The sequence below is a fragment of the Rattus norvegicus genome, chromosome 2 (genome assembly GCF_036323735.1).
Source record: "Rattus norvegicus strain BN/NHsdMcwi chromosome 2, GRCr8, whole genome shotgun sequence".
Lineage (NCBI taxonomy): Eukaryota > Metazoa > Chordata > Mammalia > Rodentia > Muridae > Rattus > Rattus norvegicus.
The window spans coordinates 174,101,112-174,121,224 of NC_086020.1; the positions used below are offsets into that span (position 1 = coordinate 174,101,112).

The window sequence follows — 20,113 nt, forward strand, 5'->3', positions numbered from 1 at the left end:
TGTAAGGTTTATCAGACTTGATGGGTATCATTAGCAAATCAATTACTTAGGCCAGATGTAGGTGTTACTTGGGAGAAATGTTTCCCTTATGTATTTAATATAACACTTCATATTTTTATGATTTTTAGTTCAATTACTGTCATTGTTCATGTAAGTAGCTTTCTACTTTAAGCAAATTTATTTTAGAGTGGAATTTGGAAATAACCGTGATGGACATAATCAAGTATGTTTTAAACAATGTTTTACCAGAGACAAAAACTTTAATAACAGGATTCAGGCAAAAAAAGTTAAATTTTCATCATTTATAAACAAGTGCATTTTTATTGGAGTTTTGTAATTTACATTTCAAATATTATCCACTTCCCTGGTTTCCCGTCCATAACCTCCCCTCCCAACCCCCCACCCCTTCCCACCTCTCTGCCCTGATATTTCCCTACACTGGTGGACCCAGCCTTGGCAGGACCAAGGGCTTCTTCCATTGGTGCCCAACAAGACCATCCTCTGCTACATATGCAACTGGATCCATGGGTCAGTCCATGTATAGTATTTGGGTGATGACTTAGTCCCTGGGAGCTCTGGTTGGTTGGTATTATTCTTATGGGGTTGCAAACCCCTTCAGCTCCTTCAATCCTTTCTCTAATTCTAACCCATTATTAACCTTAAATAATAGTGTTAGTTTTGAATGTTTTGTGGTGTTTGATTAAAAAATTAATGTTTTTGAAAGCATTTGTATTTTTAATTATACATTTGCGTGTGTCTTTCTGTGGACATTGGATGTGGTACAGATGGCATGGAGGTTGGGAGTGTCCTCTGAAGCTACAGTTACAAGCATTTGTGAACTGCTAACAGTGGATGCTGGGAACTGAGCATCTGGAAGAGTGATGTGTGCTCTTAGCTGCCGAGCCATCTCTCCTGCCCACTTTATAAGATCTTGAATCATCACCATTTCTGCGTTTTAAATTATAAAAGCATCTGATATTTCACATTGCCTTTTAAAGTATTACATAAGACTTGCTAGGTAGCCCAGGCAAGCCAAAACTCTCCGTCCTTCTGCCTCAGTCACCAGTGAGTGGACATTACTGACAATTCCAGTTTTACATCCTATTTCCTTTTGGTATGAGAGTCTTTCATGTTATTTATACTGGCCTGATACCCACTATGATGAGCATATGTCACTGAGCTCATGGCTTTCCTGCCTTTGCCCAACCTCTGAAATCATAAGGCTTGTGCTACCATGCTAGCCAATTTAAAAGTATTAAGGAATCTTCAGCTGCCCTTTGAAATTTTAAATGAAATCTAAGGGTTAGTGTTACATAGCATCCATGTTTTTGGTATTATGTACATGAATTTCAGTTGTTTTGTTTACCTGATTTAGTATTATCATAGTTACCGTTACTTTTTACCTTAAATGTAATCAATTGAATTAGTTCTATCAACACTGCTGCCTCCATTTTAAAAATCATTGTCTTCTTATTAAAGATTGTACATTTTCTAACTTGGTTTTGATTTCATATTTTACCTTTTAACCATCTTTGGAGAACCCGTGACATCACTTCCTAAAAAGGTTTGGTGTCTCTTGCAGTATTAATATGTTTCATTGATTGAAGTAGACTCGACTGGTAGGTTGCTGAGATCACCTTCCTCCTTCATTCAGGTCAGATTCTGACTCCTCTAGTGAGTGTCTTTTAGAGCATTTACTCACTTGATATTCTGAGCAGCTCTAATCCAGACAAGACTCTTAAAGTAAGTCCTGTTATAAGTTCACTTGTCTGTCTAATGTATTTTGGAGAAAATTATATATTGGATAAATTAGCCTTCGTATCAGTCTTATATATTTAGGTGGTTGTGATTTTATTTTAGTTTTTTTGAGACAGGGTTTCATTGTGCAGCCCTGGTTGTCTTGGGGCTTGCTTTGTAGAACAGGCTGGCATTGAACTCACAGAGATCTGTCTGCCTCGGCCTTCCAAGTACATGTACTATCACGACCTGACATGATTTCATTTTTATACTCATGAATTTTGAAAACTCAATGTAAATTCCTCTAGTTAATTTTTGAAATTTTAATTAAAATTCTGTTTTACAGTTTCATATATGTATGTATGTATGTATGTATGTATGTATGTATGTATGCATATATGTATGTATGTTGAAGTTTAGTTGTTTTTGCCCTAATACTTACTGTCTCTTCTTCTGCTGAAATCCTTCTTGTTTGAAACAAGTGTCATTTTTACTCAAATGTCTTTGTGTGTGTGTTATTAGGATTGCTAGCATGGGTGTAGGTAATTTATCAGCAGCTATGTCACTGAAGAAAATGACACCTCCCTCTCTTGCAACCATTAATGGTCAATAGTTTTGGGGATGTTATGAGCCCTTTCCTCATCCATGACGATATGTTGACAGGCCCAGTCTTATGTAGGTCTTGTGCAAATAAACACGTGGTAATTTCATGAATGCAATGACCATGTCACATTCAGAAGCCATTGTTCTATGGCACATTTCCCCTCCTCTGGCCCTTACATTCTTTCTCTTTCTTTGCCATGTTTCCTGAGTCTTGGAGGAGGTGGTATAGATATCCCATTGAGGATGGGACACTCCACTGTTACGTACTCTCAGTAGGTCGACCAGTCAGAAGGCTCTGCATTAACTGTTGTCTTACAATACAGAGCTTTCCAGAAGAAGGCTAAGACCAGTGTGGATTTAAGAGTTTAAGCATGAGTGTTGTGAAGGGAATTTAACAACATGCTTATTCCGTAAAACAGTAGTACTAGGTTCTCCAATAGGTCTATGGCCTATCAAGCCAAGGCCTGTCCACCAGGTTTATAGTACAAGGCTCTATGGATCAGGCCTCAAATCCAACGAGAAAGTAATTGTCAGTTCTGTCATAACCATGCCACTACTATATCATTGAGTATATTGTGCCTAGCAAGTAAGTAACGTAGCATGTAAGACTCACAGCTGGGGAAGGAGGCTGTTAATAAATATTCTCCCCCAGCAGCCCGTATATCATGTTTCTGACAGGCACTGTGCAAGCTAGTCTGCAAGGAGGAAGCTTTTAAGTCTAACTATGACCTAGGACAAAAGCGTGTGCAGTCTTCAGCAATAGGGTCTTACCACCAAGTCCGGGCAAGTAACCAGGATAAGTGGCAATAGTCGGTATTGTTCTGGGGGCTTCTGTAACCTCTCTGTAATAGCTTAGAGTCACCTCATCCCTGCTGCTAGGATTGTTGCTTACTTGCCCATGCAGTGTGAATTCTGAAAACAGTGCAAATTTATAGAGACAAAATTGTCAAGAAATCTTGTGAGTTTTATGATATTTGTGTTCCTGGCTTTTAGAATAGTTTTCTCTTGTTGTTTCTACTTCATTTATACAGTACAATAAAAGACACATATAATCATTATTTTTAAAATTGATGGTAAAAATCAAGAAAACAATAGATTGTAGTACCTATTTTAAGGATGCAGTATTTTTAACACATTGTAATTATTAAGTTCTCATCCTGAATTTGGTAATTTGTAAAATACCATAGTAATTAACAAACTATTCTGGTAATATTTGGTTTTGTTTACTAAAAATACATTTTGAGAAGTGACCAAGGATGTTGAACATTACTTTAGGTGCTTTTCAGCCATTCGATATACCTCAGCTGAGAATTCTTTGTTTAGCTCTATACCCCAATTTTTAAAAATGGGGTTATTTGATTCTCTGGCGTCTAACTTCTTGAGTTCTTTGTATATATTGGATATTAGCTGTCTATCAGATATAGAATTGTTAAAGATCTTTTCCCAATCTGTTTTTTGCCGTTTTGTCCTGTTGACATTGTCTTTTGTCTTACAGAAGCTTTGCATTTTATGAGGTCCCATTTATCGATTTTTGACCTAACTTCTTTTAAAACTCAGGTCTTCAGATTATTTTTCACATTTAACTTTTTAACCTATTCAACATTGTGTAGGTAATACAACATACTTCAGCCTTTAATAAAGTTTGTGATTTTTTTTTTGTATTCAAAATATTTTTCTTGATCTTAGAGCATAGGCCATTGGTGTTTTGTTCAGGAAATTTTCTCCAGTGCTCATGTGTTCGAGTTGCTTCCCCACCTTTTCTTCTATTAGTTTGAGTGTATCTGGTTTGATGTGGCGGTCCTTGATCCACTTGAACTTAAGCTTTGTACAGGGTGATGAATGGATTTATCTGCATTCTTCTACATGTTGACCTCCAGTTGAACCAGCACCATTTGCTGAAAATGCTTTCTTTTTTCCATTGGATGGTTTTGGTTCCTTTGTCAAAAATAAAGTGACCATAGGTGTGTGGGTTCATTTCTGAGTCTTCAATTCTATTCCACTGGTCTAATGGGATCTCATAAAACTGCAAAGCTTCTGTAAGGCAAAGGACACTGTTGTTAGGACAAAATGGCAACCAACAGATTGGGAAAAGATCTTTACCAATCCTACAACAGATAGAGGGCTTATATCCAAAATATACAAAGAACTCAAGAAGTTAGACTGCAGGGAGACAAATAACCATATTAAAAAATGGGGTTCAGAACTAAACAAAGAATTCACAGCTGAGGAATGCCAAATGGCTGAGAAGCACCTAAAGAAATGTTCAACATCTTTAGTCATAAGGGAAATGCAAATCCAAACAACCCTGAGATTCCACCTCACACCAGTGAGAATGGCTAAGATCAAAAACTCAGGTGACAGCAAATGCTGGCAAGGATGTGGAGAAAGAGGAACACTCCTCCATTGTTGGTGGGACTGCAAACTGGTACAACCATTCTGGAAATCAGTCTGGAGGTTCCTCAGAAAATTGGACATTGAACTACCTGAGGACCCAGCTATACTTCTCTTGGGCATATACCCAAAAGATGCCCCAACGTATAACAAAGACACATGCTCCACTATGTTCATAGTAGCCTTATTTATAATAGCCAGAAGCTGGAAAGAACCCAGATGCCCTTCAACAGAGGAATGGATACAGAAAATGTGGTATATATACACAATGGAATATTATTCAGCTATAAAAAACAATGACTTTATGAAATTCATAGGCAAATGGATGAAACTGGAAAATATGAGTGAGGTAACCCAATCACAGAAAAACACACATGGTATGCACTCATTGATAAGTGGCTATTAGCCAAAATGCTCGAATTACCCAAGATGCACAGAACACATGAAACTCAAGAAGGATGACCAAAATGCAGATGCTTCACTCCTTCTTTAAAAGGGCAACAAGAATACCCGTGGCAGGGAATAGGGAGGCAAAGTTTAGAACAGAGGCAGAAGGAATACTCATTCAGAGCCTGCCCCACATGTGGCCCACACATATACAGCCACCCAATTAGATAAGATGGATGAAGCAAAGAAGTGCAGGCTGACAGGAACCGGATGTAGATTTCTCCTGAGAGACACAGCCAGAATACAGCAAATACATAGGCCAATGCCAGCAGCAAACCACTGAACTGAGAACGGGACTCCCGTTGAAGGAATCAGAGAAAGGTCTGGAAGAGCTTGAAGGGGCTCATATGAACAACCATGCCAACAGAGAGAAAGAGAGAGAGAGAGACAGAGAGAGACAGAGAGAGAGAGAAGGGGAGGAAGGAAGGAAGGAAGGAAGGAAGGAGGGAGGGAGGGAGGGAGGGAAGAAAAGGAAGAAGTAAAAGAAAGAAGGAAAAAGACAGAAGGGAAGATGAAAAGAAAGGGTCAGCACTCACTCCTTCTTTAAAAGGGGGAACAAGAATACCCTTGGCAGGGAATAGAGAGGCAAAGATTAAAACAGAGACAGAAGGAACACCCATTCAGAGCCTGCCCCACATGTGGCCCATACATATACAGCCACCCAATTAGACAAGATGGATGAAGCAAAGAAGTGCAGGCCGACAGGAGCCGGATGTAGATCGCTCCTGAGAGACACAGCCAGAATACAGCAAATACAGAGGCGAATGCCAGCAGCAAACCACTGAACTGAGAACAGGACCCCCATTGAAGGAATCAGAGAAAGAACTGGAAGAGCTTGAACGGGCTTGAGACCCCTTATGAACAACAATGCCAACCAACCAGAGCTTCCAGGGACTAAGCCACTACCTAAAGACTATACATGGACTGACCCTGGGCTCCAACCTCATAGGTAGCTATGAATAGTCTAGTAAGAGCACCAGTGGAAGGGGAAGCCCTTGGTCCTACCAAGACTGAATCCCCGGTGAACGTGATTATTGGGGGGAGGGTGTTAATGGGGGGAGGATGGGGAGGGGAAGCCCATATAGAAGGGGAGGGGGAGGGGCTAGGGGGATGTTGGCCCGGAAACTGGGAAGGGGAATAATAATTGAAATGTAAATAAGAAATACTCAAGTTAATAAAGATGGGGAAAAAAAAAAGAAAAATATATATTAAAAAAATCACGAGGGCTGGAGAGATGGCTCAGCGGTTAAGAGCACCCGACTGCTCTTCCAGAGGTCATGAGTTCAACTCCCAGCAACCACATGGTGGCTCACAACCATCTGTAAAGAGATCCGATGCCCTCTTCTGGTGTGTCTGGGGACAGCTGCAGTGTATTCATATGTAGTAAATAAATCTTTTTTTTTTTTTTTTTTTTTTTTTTGGAGCTGGGGACCGAACCCAGGGCCTTGCGCTTCCTAGGTAAGCGCTCTACCACTGAGCTAAATCCCCAGCCCCTAAATAAATCTTAAAGAAAAAAAAAATCACGGGGGTTGGAGAGATGGCTCAGTGGTTAAGAGCACTGACTGCTCTTCCAGAGGTCCTGAGTTCAAATCCCAGCAACCATATGGTGGCTCACAACCATCTGTAATGGAATCCGATGCCCTCTTCTGGTGTGTCAGAAGACAGCTACAGTGTATTCATATACAAAATAAATAAATAAAAAAAATCACTAAATTAAAAAAATTTTTCCTGTTTTTTTAAAAAGTTGTCTTATTTGTATTTATTTAAAGTAATAGTTCTGAATAAATGCACTGTAATGATTGAGAATGTGCAAGATTCCACTGAGTTTCAAAGCTTAAAAAAAAAGAAAAGACAGTTTTACTATATAGTCCTGGTTAACCTGGGACTCTCTATGGAGGTTGCTGCCAAGTTGATGCAACTTCCTGCCTATACCTTGTGAGTTCAGACTTTACAGTATAAACATCAACATGTGTAGTTTAAATTAGTTGTCTTTTGTTTGTTTTATTTTAGACATACCAGGAATTACACACACACACACACACACACACACACACACACACACACACACACCTCTCTCTGTGGATATGTGTGTCCAAAATGATTTGAATTTGTGAAGCTTCTAAGAATTTACTTAAAGTCATATAGAAACTATATAGCTAAGGAAAATAAATTGCCATATAAAATCTTAGTGGATACTACAAAAAAGGATGATAATTAGGAAAGAAAATCGAAGTCAACTTAAAACATTTAGAATAGATAAGTGAAAATCAAATAAAAGTAAACAATTTCCAGTTAATTTAGCCAGTGGTTGTACATACCGGCTATGTAGCAGTCTAAGTGCAAGGGACTTAGATTTGGGCAGAAGAGATAGGCCATCCTCCCATGATTCCATTTAATTGGTAAACAGTAAAATTTTAAGAAATGACATTATAGTGAAGGTATTATTGTAAAAGTCAGAATAGGATGTGTGGGAAGCAGGTACAATTTGAGAAGGAGGACATTCCAGTCTTAAAGAGGATATCTTGGTGGACAAGCTCCTGGGAAGTATTCAGTATGCTTCAGTATCTAAAGCAACTATTGGAAAACAAAGTATAAACATTCTGTAACAGTTCATTCTTCCAGAAATGTTTTCTGTGCACAATCATATTTTTCTCTTTTTATTCACTCGTTCTCAAGAATTCCTTCTTTCATGGTGAATTTCTTTGGCCTAGAAAATGTCTGGTGCTTTTGTTTCTCTTGTAATACCATGTTCTTTTTAAAAATTCTCAATGGGGAGTTATTTTACAATATAAGGTTGAAAAAAGCAAGTGGAGTTAAGTACTACGTGGCATTTATAAAAAAAGCTGACATGAAATCACTGAGCTCTTCAATTGTCGAGAAAAATCAGCTTTGTAAATGAAGCATTGCTGTGAACATTCCGATTGTCAGGAGGAACATCCACAGCCATAGTCTCTCCATTTGAAGTTGTTGCTTTCCAGAAAGTAGCTGTTGCTTGGACTAGATCTCAAGAAAGAGCAAAATTGTTCTTAATGTATGCGAAATACGTTAAGTAAAACAAAAGCAAACATCTTGTCAGCATCTTTCTCAGGCTCCAGATTTACATATTCTGCGATGTTGGAGCTACTGTATATCATACTCACAAGCTGTTCTTTAACTCGCGAGTAGAAGGTACTCACGTAAGGATGCTGTCATATCAAATTAAAGATTCTGTGAAAGAGAGAGGGAGGGAGGAAGGGAGTATAGGAGGGAGTGATAGGAAGAAAGAGTAGAGACAGGAGGGTGCAGGAAAGAGATGTAAGGAAGACTTGTGCATGGATAATCAGGGAATTATTTTTCACCCTGAGAACAAATACTGCATTAATTCATCGTGACCATGGTTTTCGAAATCTTTAGGCTTAGCTTTATATAGTATTGCCATTTGGAATCAGTGCTCCTTACTGGTTTGTGATATTTCTCTATAATCAATTATAAAGATATTACAATGTTGGAATCATTATTAAATTAAGGGATTTACTTTTCTTCCTTAGTTGTTCAGGTTTATGGAAGTATTGACTTTTTCTGTAAATGGTTCTGTGTAGGAGTGAAATCTGAGAGTAGCTGCCAGTAGAGGTTATAGAAAGCCAAAGAAACAGAGCAGTAATATTGGAAAACTTGGTGTGTATGTGCTTACCCAAGGTCTAGACTAGAATAATCAGATGTGGACAATGGCTCGTAATGTAGTTAAGGGAGATAGCTGTCATCATTACTGTTATTTATTGAGCCTCCAGTGTGAATCTTCTGTAGTTGGTCACTTGATGGGGCTGTATGTTTCCTAAGGTTGACACAAGAAGTGTTTTTTCCCCTTCCTCCTTGCACTGTAGGTTATAAATTATACATAGTTTCTTCTTAATATTAAAATATGTGAGTCGTTTTGTGCTGTGCATTCAGAGATTAATCTACTTTATAGTAAACCCAACATTTTGAAACTGCTTATTAAATAAGGCTTTGGCTTCATTTGCCTTTAATTCTTCATTTGCAAGAAGAGTTACACAATTATTATATAAATTATGCTTGCTAAAATTGCATAATTGGCATATTTATAAAGATAAGCCTTTACATGGGAGGAAATGGCCTTTTAGGAAAAAAAAGTGTTTTAATCCAGTTTGTAAAGCCATTTTAATATTTGTTCTAAGGAAAGGACAAACCACATTTCTGTCTAGAACCTTGCAAGGTTCTGACTTAAATATAGCTTATAAGTTGACAAGTAGAATGCATTGGTTCCTGTATGTGTAAGAGCATTAAGTGCTTTAGAAGTATTCCAGTAGTGATTTGGCACAGCTCTCCTGAATTGTACTTTTTGGTGGTATGGTTGATTTAAAAAGATAAATTGAAAAGTGCATTCTTTGTTGGTTGGAAAATAGATTGCAGTACATAACATACTGGAAGCAGTTTAATAAGGTATTATATAAAAGGGTAATATATGTAATATATATAATATTAGACATAATTGACATAAAGGTCTTTTAGATGAAATTACAAAATATTTCATAGAGATAAAGAGGCTTGGAGTCAGTTTTTTTTCTAGTGGTTTAAGGTTTTAGATGTAAAGTATTGGAGCAAAAGGAGAGAGATAGACAAGTAGTCTGTTGTATGTGTTTCTGTCATCCCTGGGGTCTCAGTCAGGGCTTCTATTCCTGCACGAACCTCATGACCAAGAAGGAGTTGGGGAGGAAGGGTTTATTCAGCTTAACACCTCTACATTGCTGTTCATCACCAAAGGAAGTCAGGACTGGAACTCAAGCAGGTCAGGAAGCAGGAGCTGATGCAAGGCCATGGAGGGATGCTACTTACTGGCTTGCTCAGCTTGCTCTCTTATAGAACACAAGACCACCAGCCCTGGGATGGCACCACCCACAAGCCTTCCCCTCCCTAACCTTGATCACTACTTGAGAAAATATGTTACTGCTGAATCTCATGGAGGCATTTCCTCAAGGGAGGCTCCTTTCTCTGTGATAACTCCAGCTTGTGTCACGTTGACACCCAAACCCAGCCAGTCCACCTGGGTAGCTGTTTGCAGGTTGTTTTCCCTGTGCCTGATACCAAGGATATAGCTATGTGGAAATCTGTATTGCCAGAGGCATATGGACAAACAGTATATAAGTAAGAGAAGTCAGATCACTGTAGTAAGCAAGACAGGGTAAAGTTACAAGAATAAATAGAGGAAGACTGGTCGGGTTGTGATATGGAATGCGATGGACAGAGTTGTGAAGTAACCGATTCCACATTTTTCTTTTTTTAAAAAAAAGATCTTGTGTACCTGAGTCTAGTCTTGACCTCAATCTATAGCCAAGGCTGGTCTTGCATCCTTGATCCTCATGTTTTTACCTTGCAAGTACTGAGATTATATGTGTGATATGGTAGTGTGGATTAAACATTTGATTTGTTTAAATGTATATGACTGTTCGCCTGAATGTGGTGTGTGTGTGTGTGTGTGTGTGTGTGTGTGTGTGTGTGTGTGCGTGCGTGCGTGCGTGTGTGTGTGTTTGTTTATTTTGGTGTTTTCTGTGTGAATGGCATGCTCTCAAGCCCAGAAGAAAGTGTTAGGTCTTCTGGGACTGAAGTTACAGTAGATTGTGAGCCTCTATGTGTTTGCTAGGAATTGAACCCAGGTCCTCTGGAATAACAAGTGCTTTGTAACCATTGAGCCATTTCCCCAGGCTCTCAACATTTGATTTTAAAGTGTAGAAGCAGAAAGATCAATACCTCAATGAGAACAGAAATGTAGTGAGTAAGTGTTAATAAATTGTAGGTTCCTAGAATCTGACTGTTACATGGTGATCTTCTGAACTCTTGTCTACAAAGGGACAGGACTAGGATAGTGGAGAAGCTCAAAGTTCCCATCTGCAAAAGTAAGGTCCAATAACGATGCACAATGTAACTTTCAGTTCAGATTCCAAATGGAATATGCTTTTTAGCAATGTTTGTGGCAAAAGAAATGAATTATATACAGACTAGATCTAAAGGGGTTGCTACATTTCTAATAACATATCAGATGAACATGATCCTAGAATCAAGAAAACAGATATAAGTTCACTATTAAAGTCTTTTTTAAAAAATTTAAAAACTAATGAGCTAAATATGCATTGTAGTAGCATAGGTGCCTCTGATTTTATATAACAAAAGAGTCCATGATAAAATGTACAATATTAGTTTGAGAAAAATATGAAAGAAAAGATATCAAATTGCTTGTTATCTAACATAGAGGTCAGCAAATTACAGCCTGTGGCCAATGCTGGCCTACTGATTATTTTGTAAAAAGTTTATTAGGAGCATTGTTTAAGTACCGCCTTTAGTTGTTTCCAGTTTATAGGGTTATATCGCGTTGACCAGCTGTAGCAGAAGCTGTGTGTTCTACAATCCCTACAGAACACCTGCACACGCCTAGGCTAGAGGCAGGCTGTGCCCATAGGTAGATATTCACTGAGGTTGTAAAGCAGTAATGAAAAGAAACAAAAATAGAAGCTTTAAAAATAAGTGCTTTCCACTTTTATATAACATTATACTCATTTTTAAATGAATTTTATTTGTACTTTGTATAATGTGACTGCAAATGTGGAAGATTCTACTCCATAGCCTTAAACTATCTCTGGCTACTTTTATCATAAAGAAGGTCTCTCCAATTTTGAAGTGATATAATCAGGGTATTTTTAAATACTTTTAAATAGCATACATTTAGATATTAAAACAATCCACCGTGTAATTTTTGAACCTGCTAATGAATAACTTCCTCTAAGAAGTGTAAGACTGAGAAAGGGGCTTTCAAGGGTGCAGAGATAAAGTACTATTTTGTGCTTCTTAGTTTCCTCTGGAGATCTTCCACCACATCATGAATCTGTTGTCAATATATTGCATTGCAGCACTCAAACAGTAATTGAATTGATTAGTCAATGGCACACCATTGTCCCATTCTCCATCAACTAACCTCAAAGTTATTCAAGCCTCCTCCCTTTTCTCTTCCACCTTCCTCCAGCCTACAATCAACAGTTTATCAATATTTTCTCTTGTCATGTCTAGATTTAATTTATTCTACTTCACAATGTTCTAAAATCAAGGATTCACTCACATTATAACCAAATCATCTATTTTGTCCACTTGCCTTTTAAAGCACTTGTCAAATGTCTTGTCAACAACTAGTATACTATAAAAAGTAGGTTTAATTCTGTGTGGACGATTTGACTTGTTAATCTGGGTGTTAAGTAAAGTTGACCTCTTGACTTTAATATCATAGTTTTAAAGACTTATACTAGATTATTTGTTTGAATTATATTTATGAAATTTTACACAATATTGTGATATTATTTTGTTATGCATATAATTAGATTTTTTTGTTACTACTTGTGTTTCATCATACAGATATTCAGCCATTTAAAGAATAATAGTTATGGAGATTTGGGTAGTTGTTAATGTTTTGCTGTAATAAAAAATTGCTATTAGACATTTTGTTTTTATTGTTATACATTTGTGATTATGAGTCTGTGGTTCTTTATATCTTTAGTAAAACTTGGCAAGTTGTTATATGATATTTTTTATGTAGTTACCCTTTTGACTACTGTGATGAAACACCTCATCAAAGCAATTAAAGGAAGGGTTTGATTTATAGACTGAGAGTCAGCCAGTCATGGCTGGGAAGGCATGGAGGCTGGAGCAGGAGGATTTGGTCATGGTGTATTTGCATTCAGAAAGCCGAGTGCTGTGAATGCTGCTGTCAGCTTGCTTTTTCTTTTTATTCTGCCTAGAACTCCAGTGCACATGCAGTAGCACCACTCACACTGAGAGTGGATCTCCCACATCAGTGAACCTTATCTAAACAATACCTCAGACTCGCCTAGCCCTTTGTCTCTTCTGTGGTTCTGGATCTTGTCAAATCGACAATACTAACTGTCGCAGGTTGTTTTTATACAAGACTGCAGTTTTATATTTGTTTCCCTGGTGATCAGTGACGCGGAGGCTGATGGTGTTAACGTGTCTGAACTTGCTGCAGACCCTATCGAGTCTCAGTGGACTTTGCCCTTCTTCGCAGATATTCTCTGGAGGCTTTTCATAATTGACATTATTCTGTCCAAGCTGAATGTTTTGCTTACTTTATTCTCTATAATGACCTTAATTTATAATTGGGATTTTCATTTGTATAACTTATATAAAGTATTCATCTTTGAGATATCACAAAAAAGTAACATAGAAAATTGTATTTTCATTTTGGAACCAAACCAAGAGTCTGACAGTGCTGTTTGTCATATTTTCTTGAGATACTTTTCAGGGTTTTGACTCCAGGCTCTAGTTTTTGAATTTAAGCTTAGAAACCCGGAGTCTGCATGCCTCTCTCTTGTCAGATTGTTTGTCTTGTTCTCAGTTCTCTGAGGTTGCTGACCACTTTGTTTAGCTTCTGTAGTCTCACTTTTGTGTAAGTCCCTCAGTGAGAAGAGTCATGCTGAATGTCTGTGTGCTTTTTCCTCCTTGAGGGTCCTTGCCGTCTTAAGCCTTGGCTGCCTTGATATGTTAGTGTGCCATGATGTGACAAAATACCCCGTTTGATCAGTTCACACAGCTCAGCTCATCCCTTTGTTTCAGTCCTGACCACCTGGCCTGGGTTTTTTTGTTTTTGTTTGTTTTGTTTGTTTTTATTTTTACTAGACAGTTTATCATGGTGGGAGTGTATGGAGAAGAAACTGTTAATATCAGGGTGCTGGGTGCTGTGGGCAGTATGAGGGAATAAAGTCTAAAAACTCAGTATCCAATTAAAGACACACTCCTGGTGACCTAATGCTACTAGGTCCATACTTTTTTTTTTTAAACTGGATATCTTTTATTTATATTTCAAATGCTATCCCCTTTCCTGGTTTCCCATCCATAAACCCTCTATCTCATCCCCCTCTTCCCCTTTCTATGAGGGTATTCCCCCACTCATCCACCCACCCCTTCCTGCCTCCCCACCCTGATATTCCCTTACACTGGGGGGTCGAGCCGTGGCAGGACCAAGGGCTTCTCCTCCCATTGGTGCCCATCAAGGCCATCCTCTGCTACATATATGCAGCTGGAGCCATGGGTCTGTCCATGTGTACTCTTTGGATAGTGGTTTAGTCCCTGGGAGCTCTGGTTGGTTGGTATTGTTGTTCTTACGGGGTTGCAAACTCTTTCAGCTCCTTCAATCCTTTCTCTAACTCCTCCAATGGGGACCCCATTCTCAGTACAATGGTTGGCTGTGAGCATTCACCTCTGTATTTGTCAGGCTCTGGCACAGCCTCTCAGGAGACAGCTATATATCAGGCTCCTGTCAGCATGCACTTCTTGGCATCAGCAATATTGTCTGGGTTTGGTGGCCGTATATGTATGGGCTAGATCCCCAGGAGGGACAATCTCTGGATGGCCTTTCCTTCAGTCTCTGCTCCAAACTTTGTCTCTATATTTCCTCCTATTGATATTTTTGTTCCCCCTTCTAAGAAGGACTGAAGCATCTGCACTTTGATTGTCCTTTTTCTTGAGCTTCATGTGGTCTCTGGATTGTATCTTGGGTAATTTGAGCTTTTGGACTAATATCCACTTATCAGTGAGTACATACCACGTGTGTTTTTTTGGTAATTGGGTTACTTCACTCAGGATGATATTTCATAGTTCCATCCATTTGCCTATGAATTTCATGAACTCATTGTTTTTAATAATTGAGTTGTATTCCATTGTGTAAATGTACCATATTTTCTGTATCCATTCCTCTGTTGAGGGACATCTGGGTTCTTTCCAGCTTCTGGCTATTATAAATCAGCCTGATATGAGCATGGTGGAGCATGTGTCCAAGTTCATACCTCCTAGTATTGTCATGGACTAAGACAAAAGTCATCAGCACATGCTCCTTTGGGGATATTTAGCCAAACAATGGTACTCTTCCGTTGCCTTTACAGGTAACAACTTAGCACTTCAGCTTTAATGTGAAATTATTAATTGCTTTAGTTGGTTGGCCAATGAATCTACTGTTACCAGAGTATAAACTTTTGCTGCTGCTTTCTTTCACTTGTTAAAGTGAAATAATATTGATACCTGTGTATGAAGTGAGAACACTGGATTAAATATTCCTTTCTCTTCAAAAGAACAAAATAAACTGTCATTGAACCCCGACTATCCCTATGTTATTAGATGTATACATATATTTATTTGACAATATTTATTTCTTACAGGTTACTTAGCCAAACAATGAAGGATCATTTAGTAAGAGTAGCAAATGAGGCCGAATTTATCCTGAGCAGGCAGAGAGCAGAGGATATTCACAGACATGCAGAATTTGAGGTAAGAGATACTGCTATGTGCTTGTTTTAAGGATGCTACTGTGTTTAGATGGTAATTATTTGCTTAAGCAGAATGTTAGTAGTATCTAAAGAAGCATGCTGTTTGTCTTCAAAATTTAGTTTATGAAAATCATGGAGGATTCTGGGAAAGCTCTCTTGGTTCAGCACCAGTTCAACTTGTCATTTGATCACAGCACCTTTGGTATTTTGATGATCTGCTTTTTTTTTTTTTTTTTTTTTTTGCTACAATAATGCACTTTTAATGGTAAAATTCCTGACAGCACAATGTCTATTTGGCAAATCTTCTATTCAAGCATCTATCCAGGCACCTCTGGAAAAGGTGCACCCACTGCACTGTCCACTTGTCAGAGGAACCCTAAGAAAACAAAAACTTACTCGTCTGGCTTAGAATGGTTCAAGCTAACATGTTACCAGATGATCTGCTTTTGATAATGGGAATGGGACTGTGATCTGGTGGTTCCAAATGAAGAAAATCAGTAAAGGACTCAGTCCTCTTTGGAAAGTCTCCTGTTGCAGTTGTGTGTGTTTGATGGTTTTGAGAGGCTTCAGTTTTCGGCTTGCACCATGTGATCAGGCTTAGCAGCCTGGGCCTTTGCTCGTTGAGTCTTTCTGCTACACCTTCTTCTTTTATTCTAGTGGCCCATGAGGGACTGTGCTTTGTATAACTCATCCTGCGACCAGTGCTTAATTTTACAGTTCCTCCAGGACATGTGCAGCAAACGTGACTTCAGAAAGGAAAAGACTGGTTTCATAGCTATATAAATGACGAAAACAGGGGTTAAATAGAAAATTCGACAGGAACATTTGATAGAAATTGAAGATATTTAAAAGGCATTAAACAGCTACTTTCTATTATGTAAAGATAGATAAGCTCAAATGTTTTTTGTACTTTATAAAAGATGAAAACCACCGCAGCACTGAGTAGTGGGTATAGTTTAAAGTTATCCATAGTTTGGCTTTTAGCAACTTTCTGAACTCTCTGCACTACTAGTCACTTTTTTCTTACAGAGATTCTGTTGTGTATTTGGACAAACCTCAATAGTAAAGAGCTGATATGTTTTACTTAATCACAGTAATTGCTGATGAATTAAGCACAAATAAGTATGTATGCCATACATACAAAGTTAATGAAGTATTTTCAAAATAATGAGGAATGGCTCTGAGGAATGCATCCCTTCACTTCTCTCCTTTTTATGATATCCGTGAAATCTTTTCCTCTTGTTTTGTATTTACATTCCATTAAAGTCATACAATCATCATTAGGTGTACATTTCAACTTCATTTTAAAGAGTTTTTGTAGCTGTAGATAGGAAGTGTATTAAAAGTTATGTCAGGTTCGGCATTGGACATTATCTCATAAATAGGATATATGTATGAATGTATACAATTCAAGTCTAAGTTTTACAAAATTTGTTTTTCTTGAGTTTCAGTTTGCATAAATTATACACATCTGTACTCCAGATGTAATAAAATTATTCCCTTAATGATTTTATTTTTCAGAGCCAATTTAAGTTAAAATTCATTTCGGTAAGAGTTTCATGATGTTCTTTTAGACAATACTGCTTTGAGTTTCATTTATTATGCTATAGAACTCACTTCTTATTAACTTGAGCAGAAGTACATATTATGTGGCCAATTTAGTTGTTTGAATTAATGAATAAAACATAATCCCTTTTAAGTGAAATACTTATTTTGAAAATACTTCATTAACTATGTGTGGCATACATACTTACTTGTGTGTATGTATTGTGAGTATACCTGCCCTTGTGTGCCCATATTTATAAAGTTCAGAGGTTGTTGTGTCTTCCTTGATTGCATTCTATCTTAGTTTTGAAGCAAGAGTTTCTCATTGACTCCTGGAGCTCCTCAATTCAACCAAGTTGCTTACCTAGTGAGTTCTAGGGATGGGCTGCCTCTTTCCCCTCCTTCTGGAAGTGTTGGTGTTACAGAGCTATATTGCTGCACTCCTTTAAGTCCAATCTCAGATCTTTGCCTAGTGAGCCCTATCTTCAACTCCAGCTACATTTTTAACAGAACCTATAGCTTATTTATTTAACAAACATACTACGTACATTCTATTTATCTTTAATGACAAAGATGAATAATACTGTTTTTATGTTTCAACATAGCATGTACACATTCAGCATTATTAGAATATTCACAAATTTTGTATGTTTAAGTATTCTTTTAATATTTTGATGTTATTGGACTGACATTATTTTTATGTAGGCCTTTTCTGATCAAATATTATCCACCCATTCTAGTAAGTCTGAATTTATAACTACACTAGGTACTAAAATTTTCTTGATACTTTCATATAACTTCTGATATGCTTTGTAATTTATGTTCTGCAGCGAGCTTCTCCGCATGATTTCTTTTCAGTAATTAAATTAGCATTTCTAGCTGCTGAAAACTTGTTGGCCTTTTCCGTTCATTGTGCTTCCTCATGCGTAAAATGTGAGACACCCACATTTTTAATTCTTTCAGAGTACCATTTTATAGGCTGGGTTTGTCAGCTATGTAGTGAGAATGGTTTATTTCCCTATTTAATCTTAAATATTAATATAAAATATTAATCTTATGTGTCAATTTAAGTATGGATATTATGTCAGATAAGTGCATATCCAAAATAGGCACGTTATAGTAATTTATAAGGGGTTGAAGATTATTTTTCCTCTTAGAAAGTCTGACTAGGTTACTAAAGATAGGAGATTTCAAACTCCTGGGTTGTCACTTGGTATGTGTAAGAATTATAAAACTATAAGATTTTGAAGCCTTGTAATTTGTGATAATTGTCAGTATATTAATGAATTTTATTGCAATAGATTTTAACAACATGGAATAGAATGAATAAAGCTATTTTTCTATTTTACTTTATTTGGAAAGCTTAACTGAGTTATATTTTTAAATGAGAACTACTTTTTATTGCAGCTGATTTAGAAAGTGTTTGTTGACAACCCAGACCTTATACTTGTTTTCAAAGGAGATCATGTCTGTACCTCAATGTTCCCTTCCTCATTACTGCAGATGATACTTTCCTAGGTACTGTAGTTCTTTGAAGCAAACCATGATCTTCTAGCTATGTATGTCTTTAGATGTTTTGAGTGACCATTCTTTATAAAACAACCCACAAAAGCCAACAAGTAATCTTACGGGATTTTTTGGATCCTGTAAGCTAATTAATATTCTATTTTCTTTATTGAGACTCTGATCTGACCAATGGATTTGTGTTTTGTTGCTGACTGGGACCTTTAAGCAATTTAATTGAAAACTCCAAATGTGATTTGCCAGTTCAGTCTTTGTATTGTGTTACAGTGTTGGTTTTCAGATACACTACAGTACGGTACAGTGTGTATATGCATGTAGTCCTTATAATTTACTGACATTGTAGCAGAAGATGGGATGATAGCATCTTCATTGGAATATGCTTTTCATTCAGCTTCTAATCTTTCATTGCCTGTTGTTTTGATCAGTGTAGTAGTCCATGCAAAGTAATTCAGTTGATTAAAAACTTTAATGGGAATAAAATGTACTTCAAAAGAGAGATTTAGAAAAATTCATGAAATGCCGTTGCCAGTCCTCAAATCTGAAGAATCACAGTTATCCTGATTAGCCAAAACAGCTTTGAAAAGATAGTCAGGAGAAAGATGCTCACTTTCTCATTTCAGCCTTGCTTACGACCAAGTGACTAACTCTGAGGCAAGACATAACTATAGACACAGGTCAAAGGAATAAAGGTGAAATAAGTACGGATGTCTAAAGCTTATTGATTCTTGACAGCAGTGCCCAAATCACTGACTGGTATAGTCCTTGTTACTGAATTTATCCTACTCAGTACTCTTCACAAATAATCAAAATTCTAGAATTAGACATAAAGTTTATTCAAAGAATGTAGAAAGGGAGCTTCTACTCTAATGTATCTGTTTGCCAATCAGGTCTTGGATTTTCACCACGAGAGGATTTTGGTTCGATGAGGTCTACATGATGTCAAACAACCAGATTTCCATCGTCACGGTGCTCCTCTCTTTTCCTAATTTCAGCTTGTTATTTATATTGTGACAGTAATGGGCATGCCTTTTACTATTGACGTAAGCCTTGTGGAGTGTCCGCATGGCATCTGGCAGGTTTAGCTGGTTTGGAGTGCTCCTTCAGATTGTGGTTTTGCTAGCTTAGTTAGCATGTGGGTGCATGTTGTTATTAGGAGTTAGCTCTTGCAACAGAGCAATAATATATGGGAAAAGTTACTTACAACTTCAGGGTCTAGGCTCTGACAAATACTTTAGCCAGTGATGCTGACCCACCTGGATATCCTCATTTGAAGTAGGGAGTTGAACCTTTCATAACACATACACCGTATTGCTCAGAGTATGTGACACAACTCAAATCCATTGGTCAGATCAGAATCTCAATAAAGAACATAGAATATTAATTAATTTATAGTATACCTTTCTCAGTGAAAATCAGAAATGTACAACTCTAATCAGAAAAAAATGATAGTGTACCTTCATAATATTTATTTGGAAATATATTGGATATAATACCAAAAGTTAAGTCTAGACAAAAATGGCTACACGTTATCAAGTTTAAAATTTTTCAAGTAA

The 20,113-nt window shown here is 37.4% G+C and overlaps 1 protein-coding gene across 5 annotated transcripts in view; it reads left to right on the forward strand.

Moving 5' to 3' along the window:
- The window catches only part of Lrba (LPS responsive beige-like anchor protein), a 581,207-nt gene that overhangs the window by 181,782 nt on the left and 379,312 nt on the right, over nt 1-20,113 (forward strand). For all 5 annotated transcript variants that reach the window (XM_039102651.2, XM_039102649.2, XM_039102652.2 and 2 more), the window contains one exon: nt 15,384-15,492. In XM_039102651.2, the coding sequence (XP_038958579.1) occupies nt 15,384-15,492 (109 nt within the window). The remainder of the gene's footprint in view (nt 1-15,383; nt 15,493-20,113) is intronic.